Source organism: Odocoileus virginianus, chromosome 11 (genome assembly GCF_023699985.2).
Source record: "Odocoileus virginianus isolate 20LAN1187 ecotype Illinois chromosome 11, Ovbor_1.2, whole genome shotgun sequence".
In the NCBI taxonomy this organism is placed as follows: domain Eukaryota; kingdom Metazoa; phylum Chordata; class Mammalia; order Artiodactyla; family Cervidae; genus Odocoileus; species Odocoileus virginianus.
In genome coordinates, this window is record NC_069684.1 from 27,273,052 (window position 1) to 27,291,465 (window position 18,414).

The 18,414-nt window shown below is 44.1% G+C and overlaps 1 protein-coding gene across 5 annotated transcripts in view; it reads left to right on the forward strand.

Annotated features, from left to right (window-relative positions):
* Positions 1 to 2,001: 2,001 nt before the first annotated feature.
* Positions 2,002 to 18,414, forward strand: part of FHAD1 (forkhead associated phosphopeptide binding domain 1) — a 162,413-nt gene continuing 146,000 nt past the window's right edge. For all 5 annotated transcript variants that reach the window (XM_020873708.2, XM_020873709.2, XM_020873711.2 and 2 more), the window contains exons 1-2: positions 2,002 to 2,131; positions 6,023 to 6,129. In XM_020873708.2, coding sequence (XP_020729367.2) covers positions 6,037 to 6,129 — 93 coding nt within the window. In that variant the 5' untranslated portion in view covers positions 2,002 to 2,131; positions 6,023 to 6,036. The remainder of the gene's footprint in view (positions 2,132 to 6,022; positions 6,130 to 18,414) is intronic.

Here is an 18,414-nt window from a genome sequence, read left to right on the forward strand (position 1 = left end):
GAAGTTTTTGTTTTGTCGTTCATGTTGACTTTTTTGGAGGGGGCGAGCCACAGAGCTTAGTTCCCTGACCAGAGACTGAACCCGAGGCCCTGGCAGTAGAAGTGTGGAGTCCTAACCACTGGCTGTTGCTGTTTAGTTGATAAGTTGTGTCCAACTCTTTGCAACTCCACAGACTGTAGCCTGCCAGGCTCCTCTGTCCATGGGAGTTCCCAGGCAAGAAGACTGGAGTGGATTGCCATTTCCTTCTCCAGGGGATCTTCCCCACCCAGGGATCAAAGGGTGTCTCTAATGTCTCCCGCATTGTCAGGCAGGTTAAGTAAATGCAAAGGCCCAGAAGCAGGAAAGTTCCTGGGGAGTTGAACCTGACCCTCCCTGTTCCTTTGAAGTTACCACTCAGGTCCTGGCCTTTGCGGTCACACCTCATACTTTCCTAGAGTCTTTCTGGTTGAAGGGAACTAGCGAAGGCAGAACCTTCCAGGCTGACTGAGGGCCTGGAAGAAATTTCTAGGGACAGGTTCTGGGAAGTAAAAGTGAAAGTGTTAGTTATTCAGTCATGTCTGACTCTTTGCGACCCCATGGACTACAGCTCACAAGGCTCCTCTGTCCATGGAATTTTCCAGGCAAGAGTGGGTTGTCATTCTCTTCTCCAGGGTATCTTCCCGACCCAGGGATAGAACCTAGGTCTCCTGCATTGCAGGCAGATTGTTTATTGTCTGAGCCACCAGGGAAACCCAGGTCTCTGCAACACAACTGCAGGGCTGAATAAATCCTGGGGTTTTGCCATGCTCTTAACCAATGCACAAGGAATTGGCAATAATGCATCAAATTCATTCCTGGACCATGCTCCAGACCTGCTTAATCAGCATCTCTGTGGTCTGTGCCAGGGAATCTGCATTTCTAAGAGCCCTCTAGGCATGTGTGAGCATCTTAACCGTATATTCCATCCCACACCAATCTCTGTGATTGCCTCTCTTTCATCTTCTAATTGACAAGGATGGAGTCTGCCATCTTTCATCTTTTTTGTATAAATGTTTTGAGTTTGTCTGGGGGCAACTTGTCAGTCATTTCCTGCCAGGGAAATGGGGTGTTCTGTATGTGGTCAGCAGGGCTGTTCTGCTCTCAAATAGAAGGGGTTGACCTGAAAAAGTTGAGAGGAGATGGGATTGGCATGTCTTCTCCACACACTCCATCCATCCCCACCCCCGACCCAGTCCTAGGCCCGTGGATGGGTAGATGGGGGGCTTCTTAAAAATCTGATCCGGGTCAACATTGGGGCCACCGTCTGACACTTGTAGAGCCTCAGGTGATGTTTGTAGAAATAAAGAACAAATGAATGAATAAATGTCAGTTCTGCCAGGGAAGGACAGAACAGCAGGATTGTGGGCTTGTAAATAACCTCTTTCTAGCAAACCCCGGGAGATAGTGAAGGACAGGGAAGCCTGGCGTGCTGCTATCCATGGGGTTGCAAAGAGTCAGACATGGCTGAGCGACTGAACAACAGTGGAAGAATCCTTCATCCTTTCAAAATTATTCCTTCCTCCCCACCCATCCCCCATATCCACACCCACCCCCAGAAGTGGTGGTCCCCCCCACCTTACCCTATTCTTTTCTACTCTGCAACAGAGAGAACTAGATATTTGGGAGGGGCGGTACTAACCTCCAAACTTCTAGTTCAGCTCCACTACCCTGCCATGCCTGACCACCCCCTCCCAACGCACCCAGCTTAGACCAAAAGAGAGTAGGAAGGATTATAGAGTCTGCTTCTTCCTCGATGAAAAACTTTGGGTTACCTCTGTGACCACCGAGACAATTTCCCCGTCCGCGAAATGGGGCTGGGTACCCCTAGACCGCAGATCTGGGAAGGCTAGCGACACTGCGGCCGGCTATAATTCGCCGGGTGCTCGCTGCGCAGCGCCCCTCGCAGGCCACGCCCCTCACCCGCGCGGCTGGCCCGGCGGCGTTGCCATGGCGACGCGCGTACACAGGCCGGGAGGGCGCGCGGGCTGCGGGCCGCCGGCTGGAGACTCCGCGGGAGCGCGGCCGGGCGGCCTCGCCCGGAGCGAGCCTGGCGCCTCCCGAGCGGGCCGGGCTCTTGGCGGAGGACGGGACGTGGGCTTCTTCCTCTGGCCAGGTGAGAGTGACACGTAAGGAGGCGGCGGGCGGAAACCCGGGCCGGAAGAGGCCAGCCCTGCTAGGTCAAGGGCTGGCGGTGCCCCACCCGAGGCCGAACTCCTCTCAGATCGAGGCTTGGGTCGCCAAGAGCACCCCAGACAAGCTATCCCAACACCAGCCCTTCCTTCCTGAATGCAGCCCCCCCGCCCCCACCCCGAGGTAGCCTGCGAGGAAACTTCAGGCACCTGCTTGGCACCAGCTTTTGGATGTCCTGGGGGTACGCTGAAATTAAGAGAGGAACCCTTGTTTCCCCTGATTTATAGACAATACCCACCGAATGGTCATAAACCCCCCCCCCCCCCCACCTCTCCTTAAGGAACTTCGAGGCCTTCTGTGGCCCTCAAAAGAAGTTTTGCTCCTATAGCCCAATTCTGAGCCATCCAGAGTGGTCAGGAGGAATGCAGATGATTTTAGCTCTTTTGCTCTTTATTGTAGTGGGTGCTCCATGGCCCTGAGTGAGAATGAATTCACAGAGCTAAACACATTCAAATTACTTTCTGCCGTGTTTTCAGACAAAGAAGTGATGCACAGGGCAAGATTAAGGTGGAGAAATCTTGTCCAGTCCAAAAGCTAGAGATAGAATTTAGATTCTCCAAGAAGTTATCTAGGATAGATGCCGAAAGGAAAAATGAAAGTAGTTACTGTCAGAGACTCCTAGTCGCTGGCCACACTGGCTTGCTTGGAGGTGTCATTTTTATTTTCACTCAGTCTGCAAGTGTTGCCCAAGTACCTCTGTGTGCCAGGCACTGCCCTGGCACTGGAGATGATGCCCTGCACAGAACAACTGCAAAGGGTGTGAGGTTTTACTCTGTTTGAAACTTAGCCTGCCCGGCTTATAGGTACTGGCAGAAGACAAGACTCCTGGGCCAGAAACTAAGAACTTTACCGCTCACAGCACAGCAGACACAACCGGCAGCCAGAGCTACTTATGCACAGGGATGCCTGTTGCCCTGAAAGTCCCTCGGGGTGGTGAAGAACAGCCAGGGTGGCTGTTGTACATGCAGTGAGTCTGTGTCCCAGATAAGAAACTCCAAACTTAGGAAATCTCAGTCTTTGAAAGGGGCTGCTAGCAAACCTGCCTGACTTTAGCCTCAGAAGGAGCTATTGTCTTTATTATAAACATTACCTTTATCCTCCAGGCTGTTTGCCATATAAGCATCCTTGGAAGGATGGTGCAGGACAAAATCTTTCAGTGCCTTTGCTCTGAAGATGGGTATGAGCACTAGAAACCCATGAAGAATTGCTTCTTAACAAAATCAAGGGACTTCTGTGGCGGTCCAGTAGTTAATTCCACGCTCCCAATGCAGGGGGTGAGAGGGCTCAGCCCCTGGTCCAGAAACTGAGATCCCGCATGCCACACAGTATGGCCCAAAACCCAAGACAAAATCAACACAGTTCTGGTTTTCCAGGAATATATAGCTTAGCAAATGAAAGAGAAACAGACAGCAAACACAACTAAATAAAGGAATAAGAAGAGGTCGGAGAATGATAAGTAAGAGGAAGGAAACCCAGCAGGGGAAAACTTAACAGGGGAATAACATGACTGAGGGCAACTTTAGCCACGGTGATCAGGAGGTTGCCCCAAAGGGGGGCATCTAAGCAGAGAGAAGACATCAGCTTTGGGGTCGTCTCAGGGGACAGCTGACAAACAAATATATACATGACCCAAGTTTTAAGTTTTAAACTAGTGGCCTGTCCTGTGGTTTTCCTACAACAGAGACATTTCTTGAAAGTTTACTTTTTAGATTAATTGCTAGATAACATGGTGCTCTGCCAATGAAGATTAATAACTGAAGGCAATAGAGCATGGTTGTTTGGAAAGGGGAAATGTCTTTCCCCTGTGTTCATGACAGTGAACTTAAATTTTATTTCTCATTATATGGAAACATCAGTATTAGTGGGACATTCACAGGCCTCAGAGTTTACAGATATAAACTACCCTGCTTATTTTTATTTCTCTTATCCCCAGGTAGAGTCTCATCTTCCTTTCAGCATATAGAATGCTGGTTTTAAAGACTTTCTGTTGTTTCACGTCCCAAGCATCAACAGATCGTGCAATTCCCCCACCCCACTCTGCCCCACCAGCAACACTGGAGATTTGTGCAGTGGTTATAGACTAAGGTCCAGAGTTGTCACACACTATTGTGTGACCTTAACCTCTCTGAGTCACAGTTTCCTCTTCTGTAAAGTGGGATAATACTGACACCTACCTTGCAGGGTTGTTCTGAGAATGAAAAGAGGCAATGTCTGTAAAAGGATAGCCCAGTGCCTCACACTTAGTAGGGGTTCATCCTCACACTTGGTAGTGGATGAAATGGTGGAGATGTTGATGGAAAACAGAACCAGACCAGAGACTTGTTACAGTCACACACAGATGACTTTTGTTTTCATTTGTTTGTTTTTTGTTTTGTTTTTAATAGTATGTTTTTTCTTTTTTCTTGTTAAAAAATCTTTACTTATTTGGCTACATCCGGTCTTAGTTGTGGCACATGGGTTCTTTGATCCTCATTGTGGCATTCAGGATCTTGGACAACCATGGAAGCCTCTAAATGACTTTTGTCTTTATCCACAGTACAACTAGTTCACACTTCAGTGGCCTTTCAGTTGAAAAGAGACTTTCTTAACAAGGTGTTAAGATGGAGGATGTCACACTGTGTAGCCGGACATCTCTCAGATTGGAATTCAAGTATTGTGTCACGTGAATTATCATCAACATCTTGAAACCTGCCGAAGGCAGGAATACTGAAGTGGGTTGCCATGCTCTCCTCCAGGGGATCTTCCCAGCCCAGGGATCGAACCCAGGTCTCCCACATTGTAGGTGGATCCTTTACTGCCTGAGCAACCAGGGAACAACCTATACAACCAAAACACACATACAGGACTTACTTTGAACCGCGTTGAAATATAAAATGGGTGGAAGGATACATGGGTAGATATGTGATAAAGTAAATATAGTAAAAGGTCAGTTGTGGAATCTGGGTTGTGGTTATATAGGAGTTCACCATCTACTTCTTTCAACTTTTCTGTGTATTTCACATTTTCATAATTAAAACACCAGGAAAAAATAGGTACAGAGTCCTGACTAAGCTATAATCTTAATACTTTGTCTTTGGAAATCATTCTGTTTTTCTACCTAAATATATAACAGAATACAGTGACTTAAAAGAAAGTATCATCTAATGCCCATTTCCTTGATGATTTACTCTTCTGCACTTTAAAAAGCTCTTTAGAAGGTTGGGATTCCTAGAGTCAAAGTTCATGAAACCCAAGATTAGTAATAGTAATAATCACAGTAGGAGCAAAGTGTGTTTAGCGAACACCATTTTAGATGCTTCACATACATCACTGCATTCAATCCTCACAAAACCCTTTGGGATACAGAGTATTACTAGCCCCATTTTACAGATGAGAAAACTGAGGTTTACAGAGAGAATAAGTAATTCAACCAGAGTCACAGAACTAGTAAGTGGTAGGTCAGTAATTCTTAGTACTTGATTATGGCAAATATCTAACCTCAAACTAAGCTTAGTGGGAGTTGGAGAGTGATTATCAGTGGAATTCAGATTTGTTTTTGGGTTGTTTTTGCTGTTGCTTGTTTGTGCTCTGAGTTACATAAAGGGTATCCTCTGATAATCAGAACCAAGCTTATCTATGACAGATATCAGTGTTAAAGATAGTCTTAAAAATGTGAAGAATTGTAAGTATGATCATTGTTAAATCCATCTATCCACTCCTACCTCTGCTGATTTTCCTTTTGTGACATTATGGTATATTTCATTCATTCTAAATATGATATTGAATAATTAGAGGACTTTTTCTAACCAGATTTGTTTCCGCAAACCTTTTCTAGGGAAAGCAGAGAATATGAAAGCCTATCTAAAGAGCGCGGAAGGCTTTTTTGTCTTGAATAAAAGTACTACGATTGGAAGGCATGAAGACTCAGACCTTGTTTTAGAGGTAAGATCTCTTCCTGCCCAGTCCCCACCCCTCCCAACCCTGCAGAAGCCCCATCCCCTGTGGACTCCGATCTCTTCTGAAACACAGCCTCTGGCTAATAGCCACTGCCTTCCTCCATGTGCTTTGTTGTTGTTTAGTCACTCAGTTGTGTCCAACTCTTTGTGACCCCATGGACTGCAGCACGCCAGGCTTCCCTGTCCTTCATCATCTCCCAAAGTTTGCTCAGGTTCATGTCCATTGAGTCCATGGTGCTATCTAACCGCCTCATCTTCAGTGTGCTACCAATACCAGTTGTCAGATGTGCTGGAGCTCCTTGGCACATGTGGTAAGAATGAGCAGGATGCAGAGTGAGATGCGCCTTCTGTCCTTTGCTGACCGTGTCTGTTCTGCGATGTTCCACCCAGGATCCCCTCCCCCGCTGCCTGATGGGGCCGTTTAGAAAGTGGACATGGAGCTAGTGCTTGACCTTCACCTGCTCCAGGTCTGGCAGCCAGTGCCACCTGAAGTGCCCAGCTTGACAAATAGCCTCTTGCCCTTTTCAGAGCTTCTGGAGACTGTTGTGGGTCCCTCGGAGCCCTCCCCCACCCCCACCTCCAAGTAGTAAATCAGGGTAATCCTTGGGCATAACCATGGTATCCTCTCATTTCATTTCATTCTCTGTGTTAGCTGTGGCTTGGTCCACAGTCCCAGCTTGATGACAGCCAAAGAAGTCGGAAGAAAGTAAGGAGTTAGTCAAAACAGTGGCTTTGGGAGCACTCTCGTCCCCCTTCTGATGTCTGTGTCGAAAGCTTTCTCCGTCATTTTTCACTTTAATAAAACTCTGCTACGCACACACACACACACACACACACACACACACAAACAGTGGCTTTGAGCCTTTTAAAATATTGAAAAGGGTTAAAATATTGAAAGAAAAATGCAGTGGAACTTATGACTATAAAAGGCAGGTCTTTTTCAGACTTCACTCAACAGATTGTTAAAAGGCTTTTCATTTTGAAATGACAGATTCACAAACAGTAGAGAGAGAATGGTACAAAGTGTGTATATAGTTCTGTCTCATTTTATCACGTGTATGACTTTGTGTGTAGCCGCCAAGATATAGAACTGACTTCCCAGGTAGCTCAAGTGGTAAAAAAAATCTGCCTGCCAATGCAGGAGATGCAGGTTTGATCCCTGGGTTGGGAAGATCCCCTAGAGGAGGAAATGGCAACCTGCTCCAGTATTATTGCCTGGAAAATCCCATGGACAGAGGAGCCTGGTGGGCTATAGTCTGTTGGGTTGTAACAAGTTGGACATGACTAAACAACTGAACACATACACACACCAAGGTATAGAATATTCCATCATCAAAGATCTCCCTTGTGATATTCTTCTTTTTTTTTAAATGTATTTATTTACTTAGCTGCACTGGGTCTTGGCAGCATGTGAGATCTAGTTCCCTGACCAGGGGTTGAACCCAGGCACCCTGCTTTGGCAGCTCGGAGTCTCACTATTGGACCACCAGGAAAGTCCCATGATATTCCTTCTGTGTTCACAATACTTTCCCCCACCACTATCCCCAAGTCGCAGCAACCACTAATCTGTTCTATATCTCTATAATTTTCATCATTGTGAGAATGTTACATAAATGGAATCTTAATGTCCATGACCTTTGCCATTGATTTTTTTTTTTAACTCAATGTAATGATTTTGACATCGATCTAGGTTATTAGTTTGTTCTTTTATTGCTGAGTAATAACCCATGTTATGGATGTACCACCTATGTTTAACCATTCACTTATTGAAGAACATTGTGATTCCATTAGGGGCTGTTATGAATAAATCTACTATGAACATTTATGAACAGGTTTTTCTGTGAACATAAGTTTTATTTCTCTGAGATGAATGCTTAGGAGTATGATTGCATGGATCAACATATATGTTAATATATATTCAGCTTGTGGGAAAACTGCCAGAATCTTATTCAGGGTGGTTGCACCATTTTTTAGTCCCACCAGCAGTGTATGAGACAGGGTTCTCTGCATCCCCAACAGCAGTTAGTATTAACACTGTTTTTTATTTTAGCTGTTTTAGTAAGTGTGTAGTGATGTCTTATCATAGTCTTAATTTGCATTTCCCAAATCGATAGTGATGTTAAATGTCTTTTCATGTACTTATTTGCCTTTTTCATACCCTCTTTGGTGAAATATCTCTTTATGTCTTTTAACCATTTCTAATCCAATTGTTTTTTCACCATTAAGTCTTGAGAATTCTTTATGTATTTTAGGTATGAGTCCCTCATCAGATAGATGGTTTGCAAGTATTTTCTCCCATCCATAGCTTGTCTTTTCATTTTCTTAGCAGTATATTTCACAGAACAAAAATTTTAACTTTTGATGAAGTCCAGGTCATTATTTTTTTCTTTCATAGATCATGCTCTTAATATCATCTGTAAGAACATGCCACCAAGTCCTTGATCCTGAGGATTTTCTCTTATATTTTCTTTGAAGTGCTTTATAGTTTTATGTTTAAATCTGTGAACTGTTTTGGGTTCACTTTTGTTTATGATGTGAGATTTAGGTCAATGTTCACTTTTATTGCATATGGATATTGAATTGTTCCAGAACCATTTGTTAAAAAGACTATCCTTTCTCTATTGAATTGCTTTTGCAAGTTTGTCAAAAACAATCTGGCCATACTCCTATGGGGGCTGTTTCTGAGTTCCCTAGTACGTTTCATGGATCTGTGAGGCAGTCCCTCCACCTTTATGTCACAGCCTTGATTACTGTCACTGTGTGAGTCTTAAATCAGGTAGAGTGACTCCTCCCACTTTATTATTCTTTAAATTTTCTAACCTATTCTAGTTCCTTTGCCTTTTCATTTACATTTTAATGTAAGCTGTCTGTATATACAAAATATCATGCTGTAATTTTGCTTGGAATTGTGTTTAGTCCTTCATTCAATGTGAGAATAATTGACATTATACTACATTGTCTCTCAATTCATGAACATGGTATATTTCTTCATTGATTCAGGTGGTCTTTGATGTCTCTCATGAGTGTTTTGTAATTTTTAGCATACAAGTTCTGTACATGTTTTGTTAGATTTACACTTCAGTAATTCTCTCTCTCTTTTTTCTTTTGAGTGATTGTAAATGGTATATGGGCTTCCCAGGTGGCACTAGTGGTAAAGAACCCACCTGCCAATGCAGGAGACGCAAGACACTCGAGTTTGATCCCTGGATAGGGAAAGATCCCTTGGGGGAGAGCATGGCAACCCACTCTAGTATTCTTGCCTGGAGAATCCCATGGACAGAGGAGTCTGGTGGGCTGCAGTCCATAGGGTTACAAAGAGGCAGACATGACTGAAGCGACTTAACGAACACACACACCCACACTCACACAATAGAATTGGTATTATATTTTTTATTTTGTTCATTTTTTATTTTTACATGTTCATTGACAGTATACGGAAATACAGTTGATCTTTGTATGCTCCTTAGTTTCTTGCAACCTTAACTGAACTTTCTATATAAGGGTTTTTGTAGGTTTCTTGGGATTTTATATATAAACAATCGTGTCATCTACAGTAAGATTAGTTTTATTTCTCCTTTCAGAAAAGAATATCTGAATGCCTTTCATTTCCTTTTCCTTGCTTTATTTCTCTGGTTAGCACTTCCAGGACTCTGTTGAATAAGAGTGGCATAAATCGTTTTTTATATTTGTTTATTTATTTGGCTGCATTGGGTCTTAGTTTCAGCATGCAGGATCTTTGTTTCATCATGCAGGATCTTCCATTGCAATGCACGGACTCTCTAGTTGCAGCATGGGCTTAGTTGCTCCATAGCATGTGTGGTCTTAGTTCCCTGACCAGGGATTGAACCCATGTCCCCTGCATTGCAAAGCAGACTCTTAACCACTGAACCACCAGGGACCCAGCATAAATCTTTATATTTGCTTGTTCCTGACCTTAGGGAAAGCATTCAGTCTTTCACAGTTAAGTACAAGGTAAGCTGTAGGTTTTTTGTACATGTTCTTACTAAGTGAGCAAGTTCCCCCCTTTATTCCTAGTTTTCTAAACTCAACAGATTTAAAACTAACTTCATGAACCTGCCCTTGAGATTCTTCTCCATGATGTGATTTCCTTTCAAGGACACAGAAAATCTGTGCAATATGCAAAGTTGAGGGGGGTGGAGGAAGAAAAAGAAGAATTGCAGTTTCTTCTTTATCATAACAAGGCATAGATTTGGGGTGGTTTTATTTCCTGTTCTGGGCTTCCCCAGTGGTTCAGTGGTAAAGAATCCACCTGCAGTGTAGGAGATATGGGTTCAATTCCTGGGTCTGGAAGATCTCCTGGAAAAGGAAATGGTAACCCACTCCAGTATGCTTGCCTGGAAAATTTCATGGATAGAGGATCCTGGTAAGCTACAGTCCATAGGGTCACAAAAAAGTCAGACACAACTGAGTGACTGAGGACATAAGTACCTCCTGTCTGATTAAAGTAGAGACAGGAGATCTCTGTTTTGAACCTGACTGTGTCAAGAAAATTAGAGATACCAAGGGAGCGCTTCATGCAAAGATGGATTCGATAAAGGACAGAAATGGTATGGACCTAACAGAAGCAGAAGATATTAAGAAGAGGTGGCAAGAATATACAGAAGAACTGTACAAAAAAGATCTTCATGACCCAGATATTCACAATGGTGTGATCACTCACCTAGAGCCAGACATCCTGGAATGTGAAGTCAAGTGGGCCTTAGGAAGCATCACTACGAACAAAGCTAGTGGAGGTGATGGAATTCCAGTTAAGCTATTTCAGATCCTGAAAGATTATGCTGTTAAAGTGCTGCACTCAATATGCCAGCAACTTTGGAAAACTCAGCAGTGGCCACAGGACTGGAAAAGGTCAGTTTTCATTCCAATCCCAAAGAAAGGCAATGCCAAAGAATGCTCAAACTACTGCACAATTGCACTCATCTCACACGCTAGTAAAGTAATGCTCAAAATTCTCCAGGCCAGACTTCAGCAATACGTGAACCGAGAACTTCCAGATGTTCAAGCTGGTTTTAGAAAAGGCAGAGGAGCCAGAGATCAAATTGCCAGCATCCACTGGATCATCAAAAAAGCAAGAGAGTTCCAGAAAGACATCTATTTCTGCTTTATTGACTATGCCAAAGCCTTTGACTGTGTGGATCACAATAAACTGTGGAAAATTCTGAAAGAGATGGGAATACCAGACTACCTGACCTGCCTCTTGAGAAACCTATATGCAAGTCAGGAAGCAACAGTTAGAACTGGACATGGAACAACAGACTGGTTCCAAATAGGAAAAGGAGTACATCAAGGCTGTATATTGTCACCCTGCTTATTTAACTTATATGAAGAGTACATCATGAGAAACACTGGGCTGGATGAAGCACAAACTGGAATCAAGATTGCTGGAAGAAATACCAATAACCTCAGATATGCAGAGGACACCACCCTTATGGCAGAAAGTGAAGAGGAACTAAAGAGCCTCTTGATGAAAGTGAAAGAGGAGAGTGAAAAAGTTGGCTTAAAGCTTAACATTCAGAAAACTAAGATCATGGCATCTGGTCCCATCACCTCATGGGAAATAGATGGGGAGACAGTGGAAACAGTGTCAGATTTTATTTTTTTGGGCTCCAAAATCACTGCAGATGGTGACTACAGCCATGAAATTAAAAGACACTTAATCCTTGGAAGCAAAGTTATGACCAACCTAGATAGCATATTAAAAGCAGAGACATTACGTTGCCAATGTAGTCAAGGCTATGGTTTTTCCAGTGGTTATGTGTGGATGTGAGAGTTGGACTGTGAAGAAAGCTGAGCACTGAAAAATTGATGCTTTTGAACTATGGTGTTGTAGGAGACTGTTGAGAGTCCCTTGGACTGCAAGGAGATCCAACCAGTCCATCCTAAAGGAGATCAGTCCTGGGTGTTCATTGGAAGGACTGATGCTGAAGCTGAAACTCCAATACTTTGGCTACCTCATGTGAAGAGTTGACTCATTGGAAAAGACCCTGATGCTTGGAGGGATTGGGGGCAGGAGGAGAAGGGAACAACAGAGGATGAGATGGCTGGATGGCATCACCGACTGGATGGACATGGGTTTGGGTAAACTCCGGGAGTTGGTGATGGACAGGGAGGCCTGGCATGCTGTGATTCATGGGGTCACAAAGAGTCGGACACAGCTGAGCGAGTGAACTGATAATGTTAAAAAACTCTAGTAATTTTTTTTGTAATGCAATAGGTCATTTTATTACTGGTGATGTACACTTGCCCTTTTCAGATAGGTTTCAGCAGTGAGTATATAGTTTATTTCTCCTAAAGAGCATGGAGAGTGAGCTGCTTGAAGATGTGATCAAATGTCTATCATCTTTTCTTCCTCAAAGACTATTTTCTAAAGAGCAATTTTAGGCTAACAGCAAAATTAAGAAAAAAGTTTATAGATATCCTGTATATCCTTCCGCCCAACACACATGCCCAAAGCCTCCCAGAGTATCCATCCACAGCAGAGTGGTCCATTTGCGGAAACTAGCAGTTTTTTAAAGTGGAGGTTTTGGAGATAGGTAGACCTGGGTTTTGAATCTCATTAGGCTACTTTGTGGCTGAGTGATTTCAACCAGACTAATCACTCTGAGCTCATTTTCCCTGTCTGTAAACCTCTTACCTCACAGGATGGTTGTTAGGGTTAAGTGAAAAATGCACATAAAGAGGCTGGCATGTGGTGCTCAGTAAAAGACACAGTGGTCATTGTTTTGGTCTCATAAGACTGAGAGACTCTCTCAGAAGAAGAGAATCCTCAGAGAGCTGAAGAATCCTCAGAGGGTTGAGATGAGGATCCACTGACATTAACAAGCTGTTTGGAAAAGGAAACCAATGAGGACAGTTACTAACCGGACAGGAACTAATTTACATTCATTGTGTAAAAATAAGTGACAGCTTCAGTTCAGTTCAGTTCAGTTCAGTTCAGTCGCTCAGTCATGTCCGACTTTTTGTGACCCCGTGAATTGCAGCACGCCAGGCCTCCCTGTCCATCACCAACTCCCGGAGTTTACTCAGACTCATGCCCATCAAGTCAGTGATGCCATCCAGCCATCTCATCCTCTGTCATCCCCTCCTCCTCTTGCCCCCAAGCCCTCCCAGCATCAGGGTCTTTTCCAGTGAGTCAACTCTTCACATGAGGTGGCCAAAGTACTGGAGTTTCAGCTTCAGCATCAGTCCTTCCAATGAACACCCAGGACTGATCTCCTTTAGGATGGACTGGTTGGATCTCCTTGCAGTCCAAGGGACTCTCAAGAGTCTTCTACAACACCATAGTTCAAAAGCATCAATTTTTCAGTGCTCAGCTTTCTTCACAGTCCAACTCTCACATCCACACATAACCACTGGAAAAACCATAGCCTTGACCAGATGGACCTTTGTTTGCAAAGTAATGTCTCTGCTTTTTAATATGCTATCTAGGTTGGTCATAACTTTGCTTCCAAGGATTAAGTGTCTTTTAATTTCATGGCTGTAGTCACCATCTGCAGTGATTTTGGAGCCCAAAAAAATAAAATCTGACACTGTTTCCACTGTCTCCCCATCTATTTCCCATGAGGTGATGGGACCAGATGCCATGATCTTAGTTTTCTGAATGTTAAGCTTTAAGCCAACTTTTTCACTCTCCTCTTTCATTTTCATCAAGAGGCTCTTTAGTTCCTCTTCACTTTCTGCCATAAGGGTGGTGTCCTCTGCATATCTGAGGTTATTGGTATTTCTTCCAGCAATCTTGATTCCAGCTTGTGCTTCTTCCAGCCCAGCATTTCTCATGATGTACTCTTCATATAAGTTAAATAAGCAGGGTGACAATATACAGCCTTGATGTACTCCTTTTCCTATTTGGAACCAGTCTGTTGTTCCATGTCCAGTTCTAACTGTTGCTTCCTGACCTGCATATAGGTTTCTCAAGAGGCAGGTCAGGTAGTCTGGTATTCCCATCTCTTTCAGAATTTTCCACAGTTTATTGTGATCCACACAGTTGAAGGCTTTGGCATAGTCAATAAAGCAGAAATAGATGTTTTTCTGGAACTCTCTTGCTTTTTCAATGATCCAGCAGATATTGGCAATTTGATCTCTGGCTCCTCTGCCTTTTCTAAAACCAGCTTGAACATCTGGAAGTTCTCGGTTCACATATTGCTGAAGCCTGGCTTGGAGAATTTTGAGCATTACTTTACTAGCGTGTGAGATGAGTGCAATTGTGCGGTAGTTTGAGCATTCTTTGGGACAGCTTACTGCTCCCCAAACTTAGTTTAAGAAATAAGTCACCACCACCAGCAACAGTCAGGTTAATTTATGAAGGAATCAGTTGCATTTCCAAAAGCGTGAGCTCATTTTGGCTCCCTGGAGAGCAGATGATACGGGAAACCCCAAGCATTTTGGGGATAGAGTTCTGATGAGTGCTTCTGTTTTCTCTTAGATAAATCATCTTCCCATGGTTTAAACAGGTTTGGGAGAGAAGAGTTGCTCTAAAGAGGGGTGTGGGGACATGGGTCCATTTGGAAGAATTGAAACCTGCAGACATGTCAGCATTTTCCAGTTTTATAAAACATGACAAGGTAAACATTGCCCCTCTGCTGACTTCTTTGGGCCTTTCTGTTCGGAAGGATCACCCGTTTTTTAAAAATTAGTTTTTCTTCATATATTTGTTTATTTTTGGCTGTGCTGGGCCTTCATTTCTCTAGCTGTGGCGAGTGAGGTCAACTCTGTTGCGGTGCACAGGCTCCAGGCACATGGGCTTCAGTGGTTGCAGCCTGTGGGCTCTAGTGTGAGGGCTCAGTGGTGGTGGCCCACAGCTTCTCGCCAGCATGTGGGAGCTTCCAAGACCAGGGATTGAACCCATGTGCCCTGCATTGGCAGGCAGATTCTTATCCACTGTGCCATCAGGGAAGTTCCCGAAGGATCCAGAAGGATCACCTTTGATTAGCTGTGAGCCATCCTGAAGAATCATTCGGCAGTCAGTTTATAGTTTATGTTATTGATGCCACTAGAAGTCATTCTACTAAATAAGATTCAGGGATGTGACGTGAAAGTCACTCAGTCGTGTCCAACTCTTTGCGACCCCATGGACTATATGGTCCATGGGATTTGCCAGGCCAGAATACCGGAGTGGGCAGCCATTCCCTTCTTCAGGGTATCTTCCCAACCCAGGGATCAAACGCAAGTCTCCCACATTGCAGGCAGATTCTTTACCAGCTGAGCCACCAGGGAAGCCAAGATTCAGGGATATGTATTAATAAAAACTCATCCTTCAGATTACCCAGAGGTTACATCTAGCAAATAAAAAAGATTGTTTTGTTTGTCTAGATCAATCCTTAAAAATAGGCAGTCATACTTCTAAAGAGTTCTATTCATCAGCAAGGCTGAAATATTGTTTGGAGTGTTTGTTTTGTAATAGTTTGACATCGTTTACTTTTTCCGATAATGGGAAGTAGTTCCACGTTTCTTGTTTTTAAAAATTGGGAAGAAACAAAGTATAAGGAAGAAAATAAAAGTCACTTGTAATCGTTTGGTTCAGGGAAAAATCAATATTGGTATCTGCAGGGTCTTACTGTCCAGATTTTTTCCCTATATCCTGTAAGAAGTTTAATTCCCTAAAGGCAATAGGAAGGCTGTTTATTTATTTATTTATTTATTTATTTTATTTTGGGCGGTGCTAAGTCTTGGTTGCTGCACAAGAATTTTCTCTAGTTGCAGCGAGTGGAGGCTACTCTTCGTTGAGGTGCACAGGCTTCTTATTGCAGTGGCTTCTCTTGTTGCCAAGCATGGGCTCTAGAGCACAGGTTCAGAAGTTGTGGCACACAGGCTTAGTTGCTCCAAAGCCTGTGGAATCTTCCCAGACCAGGGATCAATCCCATGTCCCCTGTATTGGCAGACAGTCTTAACCACTGAACCACTAGGGAAGCCCAGGAAGCCTGTTTATAGCCAGGCTAGTGAGAACTGTTCATAGTCAACAGTAAGAACTGTTATAATTCATTCATTCCACAATATTTACCTGGAGCCATAGCACCAAGGCAAGCCTAGGGATACAGTGATGGCGGGACTAGACATGGTCCCTGCAATCAGGAAGCTGCCTGGAGAGAGGGACATAAGTCAGATGATCCCACAAAGTTGTGACCAATTCCATTCCAAAACTGGGGCTCTAAAGCAAAGGAATATGGCGGACAAAAAGGACTTGACAAAGGGAGAAGGGAACAGTATATGCAAAGGTCCTGGGGTAGACCCAAGGGACTGAGAGAAAACCAGGGCATACAGGAGTCAGATTGGAAAGGAGGAGGTCTTGTGACAAGTAGGCCTTCTTCACATTGCAGTAAGGATTTTGACCTTTATCTGAAAAGCAATGGAAGAAGATTTGAAGGACTGTAAGTAAGGGGGAGTGGGCTTCCTGGGTGTCGCTAGTGGTAAAGAACCTGTCTGCAAACGCAGGAGACAAAAGAGACATGAGTTCAATCCCTGGGTCAGGAAGATCCCCTGGAGGAGGAAATGACAACCCACTCCAGTATTCTTGCCTAGAGAATCCATGGACAGAGGAGTCTGGTAGGCTACGGTCCATATGTTAACGAAGAGTCAGACGTGACTGAAGCGACTTAGCACACACGTATGCAAGCAAGGGAGACCTGCCAATGACCATCCTGGCTGCCATATGCATAGTCTCCCTTCCCCCCGTTTTACACACTCCAAAGCCTCAGCCTTGCTTATTTCAGAGTTAAACCTTTCAAATTATAATTTATGTGATTTGATGTGCCTTGCGAGCTATAATTTTTAGAGTTGGATGTGGCTATTGCCTATAGTCTACTGAGAAAGGGGCTCATTTCTTCCAGAATAAAAAAAAAACCCCACAAGCCAGTGGTTGGATTTTCCATTGGTATAAAGTGAAAGTGTTGGTTGTTCAGTTGTGTCTGACTCTTTGCAACCCCATGGACTGCAACCTGCCAGGGTCCTCTGTCCATGGAATTCTCCAGGCAGGAATTGGAGCGGGTTGCCATTTCCTTGTCCAGGGGATCCACCCCACCCAGGAATCAAACCTGGGTCTCCAGCATTGTAAACAGATTCTTTACCATCTGAGCCACCATTTTGTGTAAGAGTATATAAACACTGTATATAAGAGTGCTTGCTAAACATGGGCTCCTAGACTTTCTGATCCAGTGGGTTTGGGGTAAGGCCCAGGAATCTTCATATTTATATGCTCCCCAGGTTCAGGTCAGAGTGGGGTCCCCTGGAATTGGTTCCAGGACCACCAGTGTTCCCTTCCTGTCCCTTCTTGATTGGTGCTTCTTCCCTTCTGATGTTCTGGGAGCTCCTGCCTTTGTGTGTGTGTGTGTGTGTGTGTGTGTGTGTGTGTGTGTGTGTATTATTTCAACAAACTTTGTTTTGAGGAAGAGAGAAGCGAAGGTTAAACAGTGAAGGGCTGACTGTGTAAGGACTCCCCGTTTAAGGGACTCCCCGAGTCCCATCCTGGGAAGGTTCCAGGATCCCCTAGAAGACTGAGGTATAGGACAGCCCAAGTCATTTCAGGGCTGAGGCTGGGATGGTGGAGATGGAAGAGAAGGAGAAAGGACAGAAATGCCCAGGGGATGAAATGCCGATGCCCGCACCTCTGACCCTCAGTGACCAGCATCCCAGAACTGCTGCTTCTCATGGGTGGAGTGATCTGTCCAGCCTGTGTCAGCACTTCTCAGGTGGGATCCGAGGCTCGCTGCTCCACACGACCAGGTGGCACTTGTCTCTTTCCCTGGCACCTGCGGTTCTGGGCTGCCTCTTAGAAAAGAACCAGAGTCGACATCTTACTCTTTTTTATTTGTTTATCTTCTTACAAGACAATTCCAGAAAAACATCTACTTCTGCTTCATTGACTATGCTTAAGCCTTTGTGTGGATCACAATACACTGTGGAAAATTTTTAAAGAGATGGGAACACCAGACCACCTTACCTGCCTCCTGAGAAACCTGTATGCAGGTCAAGAAGCAACAGTTAGAACTAGACATGGAACAATGGACTGGTTCCAAATTGAGAAAGGAGTACATCAAGGCTGTATATTGTCACCCTGGTATTTAACTTATATGCAGAGTATGTAATGCAAAATGCCGGACTGGATGAAGCACAAGATGGAATCAAGATTTCAGGGAGAAATATCAATAACCTCAGATATGCAGATGACACTACCCTTATAGCAGAGAGTGAAACGGAACTAAAGAGCCTCCTGATGAAGGTGAAAAGGAGAGTGAAAAAGCTGGCTTAAAACCCAGCA